The 16,815-nt window shown below is 42.4% G+C and overlaps 1 protein-coding gene across 5 annotated transcripts; it reads left to right on the top strand.

Annotated features, from left to right (window-relative positions):
- The first annotated feature begins 615 nt into the window (after positions 1-615).
- On the top strand, positions 616-16,049 carry map6a (microtubule-associated protein 6a). 5 transcript variants are annotated; one of them, XR_008606893.1, is made up of 5 exons: positions 616-1,912; positions 8,468-8,681; positions 9,299-9,513; positions 13,644-15,105; positions 15,505-15,591. XR_008606893.1 is itself a non-coding variant. In XM_055043938.1 (5 exons), exons 1-5 carry the CDS (start codon positions 1,209-1,211, stop codon positions 15,644-15,646), a joined length of 1,386 nt encoding a protein of 461 aa, XP_054899913.1. In that variant the 5' UTR covers positions 616-1,208; the 3' UTR covers positions 15,647-16,049. The 5 variants fall into 5 exon arrangements, 4 of the variants coding, with proteins under 4 accessions (XP_054899913.1, XP_054899915.1, XP_054899914.1 ...); XM_055043938.1 differs by having other exon boundaries at positions 13,644-13,754; positions 15,505-16,049; XM_055043940.1 differs by lacking the exon at positions 13,644-15,105 and having other exon boundaries at positions 9,299-9,476; positions 15,505-16,049.
- The last annotated feature ends 766 nt before the right edge of the window (positions 16,050-16,815 follow it).

The following is a 16,815-nucleotide window of genomic DNA, read 5'->3' as shown; positions in this document are numbered from 1 at the left end:
ATGCAAACTTGCTCTAGAAGTTGCACTGAAATTCCATTGACTTTGCATTAAAATGTCATTGTTTGCGAAACAATGCGGGGCTGGCACTTTTAGCTGAGTTTCAATGCAACTTTTAAGGCAGCTTTGCAATAAAAGTGTTATTATTGACTGAATGACATGGCATGGGAATAGCCACAGACGTTCATGATGACTCCTTCGTGTTCGTAACAAATGCGATGTCATGTTTATGAGGCTGTCATGTCAGTCTGATGCACATTCTGTCAAAATGTTACCTAGGAGGAGCAACATAATGTATTATATATATACACACACATACAGTATGTAAATATCTGTATCTATATGTCTATAGCTCTATATATCTATATTTATATATATATGTCTATAGCTCTATATATCTATATATATATATACATTATATATATATAGATATATAGATATATATAGATATAAATCTATATATATATAGATCTATATATACATATATATATATAGAGAGAGAGTCAATTTTTGTACCTTTTTTGTCAAATATTTATATCCAGTCTGTCTATACTCTAATAAGGGTGCGTCAAGTCCACAGTGTGCGTCAAGGGTTCTGTTGTATTTCAAAATTGAACACTGGCAGCAACCGCGTCTCTAGTGGAAATGCTTCTTATTTGTTTCAAGCGTCATTTCTTTCGCTATTTTCGTTTCTATGTAATAAATAAAAGCGGCTGTGTTATGGTCTCTGTAGCAGGAAGGTCACCGTCGCTTTCAAGCTGGCGCTAAACAGGAAGTGAAACTCTCCAGCTTGACCTGATTATTTCCCTCTTCGGTTCCCGTCCGTGTCTCCGGGATGCTGAGCAGCTCGGGCGGGGCCGTCACTCCTTGCAGTGCCCTGATGTAGCAGGACGACACAGAAGGGACACGGAAGGAGCAGAGGACGGTTCTCACGGTTCAGTTCGTGATACCACTTGTATTTTTTTCTTTTAATCTTCGCCAGTCTTCGGGTTGAGTAGGATACGTGCGCGGTCTTCACGTCAAAAGCGTCGGAGCCTTCTCATGCGGACATCTTGATTTTCTCACGTCGCTGTGTTTCGGGGAGCGGAGCCGTGTTTTTTCTGTCGTGTCAGCCTGGTTGGAAGTAGCGCTATTTGAGTGTGTGTGTGTGTGTGTGTGTGTTTTGTTTGTGTGTGTTTTTTCTTTTTTGGTGGAACTCTAAACCCCACAGCATGGCGTGGCCCTGCATCAGCCGGGCGTGCTGCATGGCCCGGTTCTGGAACCAGCTGGACAAGACTGACATTGCGGTGCCTTTGGTCTTCACCAAGTACACGGACGCGTCGGAAATGCAGCACATCCAGCTGCAGCCGTCGCTCCATCCTCCCCAGGCCCGGGTCGCCATAGAGACGCAGCCGCCGCGCGCGGGAGCCCGCCTGGCGAAAGCGCCGCGCGGGCCGCGCAGGTGCGCCTCGGAGGAGCGCGTGTGCAGCTCGGTGATGCGCGAGGACTTCAAACACTGGAAAGTGCGGCCCGAGCCCAGCTGTAAGCCCAGGAGCGAGTACCACGAGCCGGAGACGCCGTTCAACACCGAGACCCAGTACCAGAAGGACTACAAGCCCTGGCCCATCCCGAAGAGGTACGACCACCCCTGGATACCCAAACCCCCGCCGAGCGCCGGCGACGACCACCGACCCAGGCACGTGAAAAAGCACGTCGCGCCGGATGCGGAATGCGGCGTGGAGAAAGGCGCCATTGCCGACAAGGTGCAGGAGAAAGACCTGCTGCTGCAGGGGCAGGAGAGGAAAAAGCGGTCCAGTAAGCAGGAGGGGCCGAAGAAGGTGGTCCTGAAGGTGGAGGCGGAAGGCAGGGGCAGGGCGGCGGCGGATGCCCTGAACCGGCAGATCAAGGAGGAGATCTCGACTGGCACCTCCTATAAGTAAGTCATTGCTCCCCGTTTGTTGGCGTTTGTTGATCAAAGTGGAGGAGACCAGGTGCATACAGGGGTCAGGAGGTCATAAAAAACATGCTATAAAGTTTATAATTAATTGTCAGGGAGTTCGACTATAAGTGACTTTATTCCACTAGTAATATTTATGATGTCATTGTCAACTGCAATCCAGTGCAGGTGAATCTTTGCTTCTGCGGTTGAATTGTGAGAATTGTGCCATTTTGGCAAAACATACCTTAAACCATAAGTTTACATACACTGAAATAAAAATGAGTTTCTATCTGAAAGTGAGAGCAAACCTCTCCTGCTTTAGATTAGTTAGGATTACCTGAATTATTTCTGTTCGATAAATAGCACAACAATAAGAAAACAGAAATAATCATCGTTATTCTAAAACGTGAAGAGTTTTCTCTGATTTAATTTCAGACAGTGACAAAAAAAAAAAAAGTATTTCATTCGGCACATGTAAACATCTGGTTTCATCTGAATATATGCATAAGCTACATTTTCTATTAGCCACTATTTGATTTAATAATAATATTATTATTAATAGTAGTATCTTTATGCCAAAAATGTGGAAAACTTGAATAAGAACAGAATAAACAATCATGAAGGGAAAATCACATGTTCTACCTGCTGTAGGACAAAATCCAGATGAAACAGTCCATAATATAATTCAACTATAAATGTTTAAGATGGTCAGTAGCAATCTTTACTACGCATCTCGTTTTGGCCCGTTAACTGAAATCTGAGTGCATAAGTTGGACATACGCTGCTTTCTTTCACGAGATGAACTGGGTGAGATTTTTTTTAAGGAAGACATTGTTGCAGAATTTCTCTGTGCAGGATCACACTGCACTCGTAAATCTGCCAATCGCTGCGCAAACTTGTCCTTTCACGCTGTGTGTGTGTGGGCGCGCGCGTGTGTGTGAGAGCGCATTAAATGACAATCAGCTTCAGTTTTCACCACTGAATGTCATTAGGCTGAGGCTGCAGGATGCTGCTAATGTTTAGGTCCAAGAGGCCAATCTCACTCTCACTCTGAGTGACTCTCATTATGCAACGTTCCAGAGAACGATGGGGACGGGTGGAAGGATGAACGTCAAGTCACGCATGTCATTGCTGTGTGCTGTATCTCCTCGCTGCATTTGAAGAGACTGGATTGTGTTTATTTAAGTCCGAGCCATCGCGCGATGCTCAATTGAGTTGTTTTTTTTGGCAGTTTTTCACGCTTTGTCTTGCTATAAAAATATCCTGTGTTATGTATAGGCAGAAAATCTGGCCAGCTGCTGCGACGGAGCAGTCTTTGGTGGAAAGTGTGACTCGGTTGGCGGAGGCAACTTGCACCGTGTTAGTGCATCAGCAGAGTCCTCCGGCTGTTTGGTGCCTGTGTTGTTTAGCAGTCAGCAGGGAGCAAAGCAGGCTCTCTCCATCAGCACTGGGTAATAAGAAGGGCTGCAGAAGCCAAGTCGACTCTGTTTTCATCTGCTTGCAAAGACAGTAAGGAAGTGAGTATAAAAACAAAACCTAATAAATTGAATACATTAAAATACATCAAAATACATTTTAATGTATTCAAATTAAATCAACATCTAAATACATTTATTTGCATAAATGTATTTAGATTTATGCAAATCTAAATCTGCATAAACTGGTCTGAGCAGGTTAGAAATGAGATTGGTTCATCTCTACAAGTACTTGGTTCCAGTGTCAAAGTTCTTTGTGACAATAAGCAGATAAAAACCCACTTGTCCTCCTTGAGTGATTCTCTTTAACTCCTGGCTACTTCCTGACTTTCATTAGGTTCTCTTTGAGAACACGCAGTTCTCTAAAACACAAAGGCTCCTTCTTGTACCTGGGAAAACTGTTAAATGCATTTATTTTTCTGCTAACCACAGCGTTCACCAGGGTATTTTCTCTGAATTGGTGCAGCATTTTCGACCAGAACTCTTCCATCCAGCCTTCACATTTCCAACTCTCTCCATTATGCTTTAAATGTCATTTTCGTGTCACAATAAATGAGGAGAAAGCTGCTGTTGGAGCTTTTGTTCTTCAGTTCGTTGTGCAACCCACTCTGTTTCGAGACAAAAGCTATTCTTCGTCCTGTCAGCCTCGCATGCTTTTTTATATCAGTTCAATAAAAAGCATTTAAAAAGTAGAGCGAGAAAAACAAGTATTGAGGAAAGAAACGCACCAAAAACAACACGAGAGTCTTTCAGGTTCAATGGGTTCAGAGTTACTGCTATATTTCATAATTTGTGTCACTAATTATTGTTTGACACATTTCTCTGAGCAGTAAAATCTCAAGAGCTTTCTGGTTTAGTTTTCTTCTTCAGGGGAAACAGAAAACCGTAAAACCTGACAAAGAGTGTCAGATAAACTCCCAGTGACCGCCGTCTATGTCACATTTACCAAAGAGCCTCATTAGGTGTAGCTGCATTCACACTGATCCGTTTTCAGGACTAAACGGTCCTGAGTGTCGACAGACTGTGAATGGAACACTCTCATACTCTGCCACATTTCAGCGGGAGGAAAAAGCTTGGAAAGACAATTGATTCTGTTCCTCAAAATAAAACCCACTTGTGTTCTGTTGTTGCCTTGGTTCAGAACATTCTCTGGAAAAGCTGCTTGTCTGATGTAACTGCTCTAATCTGGATTTGTCATATCTGCTCACACAGATTTGACAGTGAAATGTATTCCGATTAAATCCGACGCTGAAACTCTTGAACCCTGATATCAATTGAAACAGAAACTAGCTCAATCCTGCCTGTAGAGTTTCAGTAATTGTGATTCGTGAAATGTTCCCGTTTAACTGTAGAAGCTGCAAAACCTTTAAGCAGTTCTAGAGGTTTTTAGGCGTCACAGAGAGAAAGGAGGGAGCTGCTGAGCTGCACCAGCTGACACAACAAGAATGAACCTCTGTGCACAAGGAGATCGATTGCCTGGATGACTCTGACTGAGGCCGGCCGGTGCTTTATCTCTGTCTGGTGTTGGTGTGGAATTAGAGAGAATTAGAGGAACATTTGCCTTCGCCGTATCAATGCACAGATTATAGAGCTTATAAAAGAAGCTGCAAGTGTCAGACAAATTGTCACGAGGAAAGGTGAAAGACTGAACTGTAATCAAAACTCAAATGCACAAAGAATCCAAGCAAAACTAAACAAGAAGAGATGAAATATAAAGGTTACATCTAAGATGAAGTGAATAAGAGGGGCATAATCAAATGCAAACTCAAACACCTCACAATTATGACCGTAATAACATTAAGTTGCATAAAACCATGCATGTTGTTCCTACATGACTTATTTTCATTGATTTTACAGATAAAGTTGTGTTTTCAGACAAACAGTGATTTCCCATGATGAAATCATGGGAATCTAAATTTAAGGTAGCATGTAGTAGATGAAGAAAAGTACTCCAATCACCAAGCCCTGGGGAACACCACAGGTGACCACAGAAATCTCCCCGCTCCCAAGCTGAGTGAACGCTGGACCCTCTTGGTGCCCCGTTGTGCAGACTCTGTACCAACAGGTTGCACTGTAACACAAAAGTTCAACAACAAACAAGCTTTTAGATGCCAATAGCGGAGCAAGCGTGGGCTAAAACTTCTTAAAATAGTTATTTCCCACATTTTTTTTTTTACGTATTAATACAATGTCACAATCAGGCAGGTTCTAAACCTTATTTATTTTTTTCACCTTATTTGAGGCATCTTCAATTTCTGTGTTGTTTGTCGGTTGAGACACCACTGGACTTAAAAATAACCCTTTCAGTTCATTTGACAAAATGCAGGAGCAAATAGAAAGAAATGAAGTTGACCCATGCAGAGCAGCACCAACGCATGTTCAGCTGCGGGTCTCAAAATGCATCCAACACATGAGAACAAAATGATATGAGATTCAAATCTTAATGTAAGGCAGGAGTTCCCAACCCCAACCCAGAACACATCGTTCAACCAGAACGATGTGTGTGCCCAGTTGATTTTTTTTTTTTTTTTTTTGAAAATAATTGTCAACTAATTTAGTAATTGATTAATTGTTAACATCTGAATTATTTTTAATGTACTTTCGACTTTGTATAACGTAAGCTTAAGTGGTTAAATGAAAAATTAACAGAAAGTGCCATTTTTTAATCCAATTAATCATCAGAATAATCGATCACTAAAATAAGAAAGATCCATTAGTTGCAGTCCTAGTTTTGATACGTTAATGCAAACAACTTTTTGATTCTTGAAAATCAGTTCAGTTTAGAGTTGTAAAATGTTGAAGTGGATAATTTGGTGCAAATCAGATATAAAACTTATTTTAATGGCCAGCAGTGCATGCGAACTCAAAAGTGATCAGGATTCTGCCTCGGCTCAGACTTACTTGGTAGCCTGGTTATAATCTGAAAAGTTCAGACAATTTTATGCTTCTCCCCTTTACCCCTAAGCAACATTCAACCAGGGCAACCAATCCAAGCTCTTATAGATTACCAAGATACCTCATTTAGATACAGGTGACCGCCAGAGAATGTCTCATGTTGGCTCAGGTGATCTGAAACAGGGGCGCTCCCAGGAGTCTTGCGCCCCATGACAAAAAATTAAATCTGCCTTGCTTTCTTTGGTTCAATATAGATACCAGCTCATGAATTTTACATGCAACAGTCCACATACAGTATGCAAGTAGGTTGCTTAAATGTTTTCGGTTAGTTTTAGATTGTTGAAACGTCTCTCCCCATGAGCAACAGTCACAGGCAACATGCAAAACACACATGAAGCAATCCAAACTTCTCAAAAAATGCTATGAAGTTGCATTTTATTCAAGCTGCAGTATATAAAATATATGTTTTCTCCATATCTGTTAAAGCTGGCACCATGTTGTGCCATAGAGAACACACACAATCATACACCTTTATGCAGATCGGTAAGTTTCTTACTCAATCCCAAGTTCGTTCTCTATATCTTCCTCATAATCACATGCTACTTTTACATTTAGACCAGTTCTGTGGTTTGAGATGTGTGTAGCTCAGGACTGGACATTACCCTGACCCCGCTGTTCTTCCATGAGTGCCACTGCTCGGCTGGACAGATGAGGTCTTTCTCTGAACATCCATTCTCTATGACAGAAGGTCAGCGGGGTCAGCTCTCCAAGGCAGGTTTAGCCACACAGAATATCGGGGGAGGAAGATTACACAGACTGGCTGTGGAAAAATCCACAGTAAGAATGTGATAATAAGAGTCGAACGAAAATGGAAATGTTCCCTATAGTTTCATGACTATTTATTAGCATGACAAATTATTCAACTTAATATGTTTAATTGGATAAACTTAATTTGATTACTTGTAATATATTTTAAAACTGTTTCTGAAGTTATCATAACTTTGCGTCTCATTCACTCAGTAACTATAGTCCATGTTGAAGTGTGTTGTTTTTAGGTGGGGCCTGGTAGCGCTTGGCTATGATGCGTTCACTGGTCGGGGGAATATCCTATTTTTGAATCTCAATCAGGGACAATCAAGAGGAAAATCAGCCAACTGATAGATAATATTTTTCAAAATGAAGACAAAGCTTTCTGCTAGACCACATGACGCCAGTGTGTGCATGTGGTCTAGCAGAAAGTTGCAGCCCAGTGACGCTGAACGCAAAGTTTTTAATCTTAGTACCAAGAACCTCCTGATCTGAGAGACACAGGCCGTATTGTTACGCAGTCATACGTTGATGAATAGAAGTGATGTTACGGCGCAGACCGGTGTTTCACACTGTGAACCCTGTCTGTTCTCACAATCTGCCCCTCTTTCACCAACACATGCACACTCTGGTGTCATGTGGTCGTGCCGTACTCCTGGCGGCGATGGCGGTTGTGTAACATTTCTCTGCATCCAGGCGTCTTGGCCCGTTGCAGCCTCAGAGCTGGACTTCAGTCCTGTCACATAATGCAGGATTCTCGCCTCTGTTCTGCAGTGTTATTTCTGCACTCAGCAGCCCAGGCATTGTTACTGTTAGCAGCCTGTGTGCTGCAGATTTAATGCTTTATAAAGCAGCGAGAGACCATACATTATGAGCTGACGTTATTTTTTTAGAGTAATGAGATAAAAAGGTCACGGTAGATGGGCTGTGTTGGAGTTTTTTTCCGTCTACTTTTAAAACTTCATTTTGTTTGTTTGCTTCCTGTTCACCCTATTCTGCTGTGGCGAAAAATGCGGATTAACAACTTGTTATATTACGCCTTAAATTAACGTTTTGATCTCTTAGAGTATTGTAATTAAAAGCACCCTCAAAAACTGAGTTAGTTTTCTAGATTAGAGGTCACTTCTGTAACAACAAGTTTTCGTTTTAAAAGTTTTAGGGGAGAAAACAAGGACATTTCTGAGCTACAAAAGTTGAAAATTTGCTAGAAAAAACGCTGAAATTTTGAGATTAACCTCAGAAATTTTCTAGAAAAAACATGTCTTTAATAAAAAATGAATAATTCTGAACTTTGTGGTAGAAATGTACTCGTTTTATCTGCCTTCAATGGATCTAGGACCAAACAAATCCTTGATTTGTTGTTTTCTCCTCACAGAACCGAGTTCAAGGCGTACAAAGACGTGAAGCCAGTGAAGATGATTCGGGCAAAGTCTCAGTACCTGCCTCCAGACGAGAAGACGAGCTTAGAGACCAGCTACAGCGCCAACTTTAAGGCACTAGCTCCACTGCAGCCCACCGACAACAAGGCCCAGGAGAGGAGGAGGATACGCAGTTTGTACAGCGAGCCTTACATCGACCCTAGCAAGCAGGTAAGAACAAACTCACCTGACTACGTAGCGTAGTCCTGAATCAGCAAGAGTGATTTCCAGTGAAACCCTTGCCTATCTCACCTTCACGTTTTGCTCATTTCCTTGTTGATCTGTGCAAATAAAGAACTAAGTCACGTCAGAGCCGGAGAGGAAAACCTCTCCGCTATGCAGTGTTTCCCAAAGCGTTCATATTTTTTTCACACTTTAAAGTTTGTCGCTAAAAGAAATGAATGAATCACACGGTGCATTGAAATGAGTTTGAACATTTCCATTCTGACGATTGAGTTTTTGAAGGACAGTTTGGTTTACAGACATCACAATCCGTTTTATTTAAGATCGACACGATCAAATAGAAAACATTTGGCGATCAGCATATATTTTTTTAATCACAAACAAAAATCTGAAAAGTGTGGCATGCATATGTTACAACGCCATAACATAAAACCCCAATAAAATGACATTTGTGGTTGGAAATGAAACAATTGGAAAGCAACACATGCATTTGTAGGGCGCTGTATAGACTTGTGTTGTGTTGAAACGTTTTTGATAATAATAATAATCAAACATGGGGCCTGTTTCAGCTCAGGAATCACCTGTTTGCTGTCTGACATCCTTAGGTTGACAGGTATAGTGTCCCGCGCTCTAAACCTAAAAAGTCTGGAGCCGCAGCAGCAGGCCAGGGTAAACCGGTGAGGAAAGCCAAAGATAAGCAGAGCGCCGCGCTGAAGGGCTCCAAGAAGACGACCTCGGAGAACCAGCCCGAGAACCGGCCGGCGGTCGGGGACAAGGAGAAAAGTAAAGAGATCAACAACAAACTGGCTGAGGCAAAAGAGTAAAAATCATTTAGCACTACTTCTCCTTCTCCTTTTCTTTCTTTTTGTGGGACACAAACCCAGAGGCTGCAAAATTGGCTCCAAGTTCTTTGTCTTTGCTTTCGTCCTTCTCTAGCTGCTTCCTCCTCCGTCTTCTTCTTCTCTGTCCTCTCACTACCTCCTGGCTACATTTCTACTCCAGTAACATGTCAGGGTGTGAACATGACATGCCATTGCTCTTCCTGTCTCACTCTGTACTAGATCGCTATAGTAACGAGTGGGCGGAAGCATCCTCTTTCCTGTCTCCGCCATTTGACGCCACCCACCTCCCCCCACTCCACTCGCCTCCATCTCCAGGTTGCCATGGCTACTTGGCTGCCCGGCCAACCAATGGATGACTTTTGCTGCATGGGCCCATGTGCAAGCACGTCTGAAGGGTTGGCTTTGATCAGCTGAGCAGATTGCTTTGTAGAGTTTATCAAGGATTTATCTTTTTTTTTTTTTTTTTGTTTGTGTTGTTTTCTGAGGGAGGAGGTCTTGAAGAAAAAGAGACTCATATTGGCTCTTTTGAAAAATCTTTTTTCTTTTTTTTTTCTGAAGATGCAAACTGGAAAATCTTTGATAAATGTCCAGCGTGGTTATTCATGATGTGTGCGTGTGATCCACGGCTTGTTCTGTACTCGCTCTGTTTGCCTTTCTATCTCTGTCTCCAAAAGTATGTTTGGCAGTATCACCATCTCTGCTTTGGTAAATGTGAACTCTGATAAAAAAAAAAAAAAAGAAATGAAAAATGTCATTTTCTGATGGAAAATGTCTTTAATTCATCTGCACATTCTGTTCTCCCATTCAGCATCTGCTCCTTTCATGTAAGCCTCATTCATACCGCGGTACTTTGGGACTCCCAGCTTGTTCTGAAAGCAACGGTTAGGTTACATTAAACCGATTATGCACTAAGGCCCAGTCTGTCAGGGAACAGAGGAGGATTCCCTATGAATTACATAATGCTACACGCAAACGTAACCCTTTTTAAACCACAGCACTATCATTTCTCATAATAAGAGTTAGGGAGGGAGGCACTCAGAGGAGCTGGGAACTGTTCATGTTTGTTTCCTGCGTTTCTGTCACACAACGCTCGCAGCTTTCAGCCTGGCTGCTCATAACTCAGTGGAATCACCTCCGACACTCTCTTCATTAGCAAGGCTCCTCCGTCTGACAAGCCACAGTTGTGTAACTGTGTGAATGCAGAGACAAACACCTGCCTACACGGCCACTGATGTTATTTCACTGGCTTGGGACGACAAGGAACAGATCATAATCCAGCTTTTAAATTATTTATATGCAGGTGCACAGTGACAGAGATGTCAATGTTCAATCTATTTCAGATATCAGGGATAGAAAGTTGTTGTTTTGTTGGTTCATGATAGTCAGCGAAGTTAGATTTATTTTCCAAACCATTTATTCTGGTGTGACTTTCTGAAACTAATTAGAATTGAGTTTCTGATCAACTCAATTAGAAACTTGACTAAAGTTTCTAATTGAGTTAATTGCAGGGTGTGTAATTAATTAACCCCAATTATTCCCATTTTAATCAAAACCTAAATATCAAGAAAGGAAGCAACATTATTAATTAAAAAATAAAAAACATATGTATTTTCTGAGTAAATAGAGGTCAACAACAAAGATATTTATTGTTCTTAATTTATTGCCTGTGCGTCAGATTTACTGGCATGCCAGGAATCTTGCATGTAAAATTTGATTATTGGCGTTAAAAGTATCCATGCGATAAAAATCAATATCGTTAACTAACCAAAGTAACAGGCTAAAGTCCCAGTGCTAATCAAAACTGCTACTGCTTTTGCCAACATTAAAATGTGCATCATTTTTAAAAAAAAATGTATTCAGCAGCCTTCACAATATGTTGGATTTAAAGTTAGCATTAGAGATGGGGGTGAGCGTAATCAGATAGCTTCGAACAGTGACACAAAGTCCAATCTACTTCTCTTTCATAAGCACATCATGCTAAATGCTAGCAGGCCACCTAGACAACAACAGCGTTTGGTTTGGTAACTCAGTTACTGAGTGAACAATAAAACTAGGCCGGCTGTTTCCCGTCATGCTGGTGTGTTAAAAAATGACATTAAGGAAGAACTGAGATGCATCAAGTTTTGTAAAAGAAAGCAGTAGTTTTTACGACGCGTCATCTCGACTGAGAGATCAAGAGTTTCAGCAGATAAGAGGAAGGCTTATGCTCTGTTTCATCCTCCTGAGCTTCCATCTTCTGTTTGTGATGTAAAATGCTGGATTTGGAAATGGCAGCGTTTCAGAGATCCCAGACAGCCTGTAGAATATAATGCAGCTTTAGCTATGCTAGCCTCGCGCTCTGTGCCGATCGCTAAACACAGAACAAATGGCAAAACCTACAATCATTTTCAACCTTGTTTTCAGCTAATAGTGAAACCCTGATGTGCAGGAACTGCTCTTTCACACAGCAGCGTTTCTCCTGGTGTAAATAATTAATGACTGCCCACAGCCAGAGGGCTGGAATGATACATCAATAATGATATTATATTGTATTTTTAAAAGAAAATCAGCCGCAGCACATCAAAGATCTAGAAAAACAGAAGGTTGAACTTTTATGGAAGCCTATTTCTGCCACAAAAGGACAAATAAAAGCCCATGAATGTGGGCGTAAATTTGTTTTTCGCTGAAAGAAGAAATGACCTTCAAAGTCAGAATGAACTTTCCATCTCATTATTAGTTTTATAACTAAAACTTACAATCTCATGATTATAACTTTGAAAGTAGAAATGATGACTTTTATTCTTGAAAGTGTGTCTTTAAATCTCCTAGTTACGACTTCCTGTCAGACTTGTATTTTTTCATTTATGGCAGAAATGGGCTTCCATAAACATTTGTCCAAAGAACTGATCGGTGCAAAACTTTATCAGTGTTCGCATACGTGTTGTAGCCCGACCCTCAAGTTAGCAAAGCAATTGCTTTATTTGAACATAGTTATCATTTCTATACCTGCTCCTATTCGTGGTACAATCACAAATTATGACTTTTAGCTTTATGCTACCTGTTTTAAAATAAAATTGGCGCTTTATCGGATGTGCTCTAAGGTCAGACTGTAAAAAAAAAAAGTCAAACAATCCCGGACGTCTTTGTCAGGATACAACTGCATCCCGTTCTCGGGTCCACCAGAGCCGTAAAAACCTCGTTCTCTGTGTCGCGCTGCCGCCGTTTTGTCTGCAGCTCAACATCTCCTTCATTCAGAATGACTGAAAGTCGCTCCGCCTCCTCAGCAACCATCACCACCGCACACATTCAAGCTGAACACCAGCCCCATCTGGGACATGGGCTCGACTCATTAGCATTTTGCAGCCTTTGATTGGTGTTTGGGGAGGGAGGGGAGGGCCGGGGGGGGGGGCACCTTGTCTTGTAAATGTAAATTATTACACCACACACTTGGTGCTATCTATATGTATTTATTAGACAAAAATAAGGATAGAAAGTATGCTAAAGAAAGCTATGTCTTGGACAAAAAAAAAACTGTGACGTGCTTGTGTTTTATCTGCTTGGTCTTACTTAATGAAACATTCTAAATAAATGCAAAAAGAAAAAAAAAAGGCAGAAAAAGCAGTGTGTCCTTTGCTTCTTTTTGTTAAGAGGAATGGATAAAGGTTAGTTGGTTGCAGGTGTCTGTCAGAGTGTCCCAGTCTTTGTGTGACAGGCTACATTGGATCAGGTCTATCCACATGGAAGAGAATGTAGCTCTCATATCCCCCCCACCTTTGACCCCTCCGCTACGCTTAGCCCAGAGTCACGCCACATTCTGGCATGAGCCCAAGCTTCTTCTTTCGCCGACGCGCGCATGTTTCTCCGATGTGGGGACTGACGGATATATTATTCTTGCATCGCTTTCCAATATATTCCAAGAACTCATGGGGTTTATGGAGCAACATGCGCCTGGCAAAAGAAGACGCTCATCCCAGAATACACATGTCATGTGCTTCAAACAGCCAAAAACACAAGATGTTTTTTTGATAGCCTTACCTCTCTCCTATATGTCATTTTGAACTATTATTTTCAGATGATGCTGTGTCCAGTTTGTTCTGTGCTAATGAGTGACATTCTGATTCATTTGAAGGGTTGTGCTAAAACAGTACCACTACATACAACTCTGCCAGCCAATCCGAGATATTGGCTGGGTGCAGACCCTAAAGCAACACCTGTGGGGCTGTGCACTACCCGATCCCAGGTAAACCCAACGCCACAAGCAAAAGAAAAGCCAAACGCAGCCAGAAAACGCCTCTCATTCTCATTCATACCTGCTCATGGAGTCGTGACCTGCTTTTGTTTTTCGATTACAGTGGCACAGTTTTCTGATTTTTTTCATTTTTTTTCCTTCCTCTTTTTTATTATTATTATTATTATTACTGTTATCCAGACCAAATCACCACATTGTCTTTGCTCGACTCCCCTCCGTGTTTCTCTTCCATATGGACACTAGAGTGGGAGGGGAGGGTGAGACGGAGGCCGGGTCTCACATCCCGCCCGCGGCTTCCCTTAAGGAGGCCTGAGTTGTAGTCCAGCCATCTCCAACTATTCCTGAACCAGCTGCTGTGCTGCATCCGGCCTCCATGGTTTCTGGGAACTGCATGATTGAATCTGTTTCGCTTCAAGAAGCGGTCCGCTCACATAGTGCCTTGCGAAAGGAATTCCATCCCCACAACCCGCAAACTTCGGCGTATTTTTATTGGGATTCTTTGCGATGAAACCAAAATGAAGTGGCTGTGAAGTGTGAAAATGCAACACGGTTTCGACTTATTTGATGTAGAATTTGAAAAGTGCGGTGAGCTTTTTTTTTTATACGATGTCCCCTAAATAAGATCCAGTGTTACTTCAGAAATTACCAAATGAGTAAAGAGTGGATCATTCAAAATCAGTCTAAGTGCAAAAGTTCCCTTTATTCAGCTATGTAAAAGTAACATCATGATTTAAACTCACCTAGTCAAAGTCCAAAGCTACGTTTTGTTATTATTTATAATTTGGCAATAGCAGATGCCGTCCATCGAAGCTAACGGAACTCGATGGACTCGTCTTGAAAACGAGCACTGGAATAAAAATCTGTTAAACCGTGCATCATTTTCCATCCGCTCTGTGCACAACTTCAGTTCTGGTGTTGCACATAGAACCCCAATAAAATAAAAAATAAAAACATCTAAGTTTTTAAAAAGAGCCATGAAGTTTGAAACATGACAGTGTCACACAGCCAACGGGGGCCGTCAACACGTTTGCCAGGTAGTGCATGAGTCGGGTCTCTCATGTCCTCCGCTCACATGAACGAACTCTCTCCCGTTTCGCCCCCCAAAAAAGTCTAAGTGTTTCATTCTTCTTCCGCACTTTGCCCTCGTTTGCATTGGAATGTGTTTTCTGACGCATGCCGCCACTGTTTTCTGTTGGACCTGCAATCTGAGTCTCACTTCCACGTAGTGGCCTAGGCCTCGCCCTCTTGAACAAGTGCTGAGCATGGAAATAAGATGGAGGGTGAGTGTGAATGGAATGAGGGAAGCAGCGCCTCCTCGGAAAGACACATTTCAGAGGAAATTGTAAGTGCATGCTAACGACGCAAATCCTTCTTATTTGTTTTAAGATTTTCTCATTGCCGCACTGCATTTTTTTTTTTTAAGCGGCCCTGAGACCCTCAACCCTCAAACTACAGCTTGGAAAGCGATTGTATGAAGCAGTAGTTTGAAAATCTGAGTAACTGTCAGTTTTTAAAGAAATTGAGATGTTTTGTTTGACTTTGTATTTCTTTTCTTTTCTTTGTTTTTTTTAAAAAGCCCATCGTTAGCTTTATTTCTCTTTCCCCGGTAACGAGCGGTCTCAGGGCGCTTAGCTCAACACGACGACTTTGTGTTTTTGTCCAACGTAAATCCTTTATCCTCTTGTCTCTTTTTTTGTCTCTGTCTCTGGTATCTAAAAAAAAAAAATGTGCTGCCTCCTAGAGATTCTAAAGACGAGGTTCTCCGACCCGGTCATCGTCATTCCCAGGGTGCTGCTGGAGGAGGAACACAGCCACTGCTGGAGGGAGGCGAGCCTCGGCGGAGCGGCGTTCGCTTTGCCCTAGACGTGACCCAGACCGAGTAGTCCGGCTCACGCGGACCGGACAGAGGCGGATTGGACCGCCGCTCTGCTGTGTACATACCTAGAGTCTGAAGTCGGATGAGTTCGGGAGGCTGAAGCCCAACAAGAGTCACAAAAGAAAAGAAAAGAAAAACTCTCCACCCCCACCCAGGAGGACAAGCAGCCGGTTGGGAAAGCTTTGGCGCATGTTCGACCGCAGCCTCTCCGGATCCGGCGTCCTCGACCTTTTGGCCCCGTGGCATTACGACACAAGGTGCTACATCATTTTCTGGTCTCGTCGAATCCTGTCTGAAGAGCACACGTCAGCACTGTTAGTAGTCACGTCACACCGAGAAGTGCTTAATAACCCCACAAGAACTGTACCACACGTCGATCACTTTTAGTCGGAATAAATGAGTAAAACTTACCTGACCGGTGAGGCTGTTGTCCTTCTTTCTTCCGTTTTTTTAGCGTTTTGAGGCTGAGGACAGGAAAAGCGTCGTACAGGGAGCGGTGGAGATTTTACAGCCTTTTTCAAAATGACATCAAAGTTTGACAATTTTGTACGACAGAAGCCGACTTTGTGAATAAGCCTGTAAAAATCAAACCTCTTCTTCTTTTTAATTTCCCCGTTATATGCATAGATTATTACAAAATTACCTTTTTCTCTCTCATACATTTATTCCACTTGGTGTTTCTCCTTACTAGAGCCCCCTTCATAATCTGCCGAAAACATGATTTCCCCATGTGTTTCACTTTGAGGTTCATTTTGCAGAACAGAACGAGGACAGATTGAAACCTGAGGGGTGTCAGTGCATTAATCAGAAGGTAACAAACAGAATTGTGATTGGATAGCAGAAGTCACAATGATGCAAGGAATAGCATGAATATTACTTCTGGCTTGGGGACGCTTTTACGTCAACCGTTTAGTGCATAGGTGTCAAACTCTGGCCCGCGGGCCAAATTTGGCCCGCAGTGTAATTATATTTGGCCCGCGAGACAATTTCAAATCAATATTAGAGCCGGCCCACCGGTATTATACGGTGGCAATGCAGTGACGCCACATTCACCGGTTATACTACGAATCCATAATCAGTGGCGGAGCCAGAGGGGTGGCCGGGGTGGCACTTGCCACACCCAACAGAGCCCTGGCCACCCCTAGTGCCACCCCACTGGAAATGGTCATTTTAAAA

Source organism: Poeciliopsis prolifica, unplaced genomic scaffold (assembly GCF_027474105.1).
Source record: "Poeciliopsis prolifica strain line A6 unplaced genomic scaffold, Auburn_PproV2 SCAFFOLD019, whole genome shotgun sequence".
NCBI classification, from domain to species: Eukaryota; Metazoa; Chordata; class Actinopteri; order Cyprinodontiformes; family Poeciliidae; genus Poeciliopsis; species Poeciliopsis prolifica.
The sequence above is the reverse complement of the archived record's forward strand: the minus strand, read 5'-3'. Positions and strand labels throughout refer to the sequence as shown.

Coding starts and splice junctions, on each gene's coding strand:
- map6a (XM_055043938.1), top strand. CDS start 1,209: ATGGCGTGGCCCTGCATCAGCCGGGCGTGCTGCATGGCCCGGTTCTGG. Junction 9,514..13,643: donor AAACTGGCTGAGGCAAAAGA/GTAAAAATCATT, acceptor ATTCATTTGAAG/GGTTGTGCTAAAACAGTACC. Junction 13,755..15,504: donor TGTGCACTACCCGATCCCAG/GTAAACCCAACG, acceptor GCTGCCTCCTAG/AGATTCTAAAGACGAGGTTC.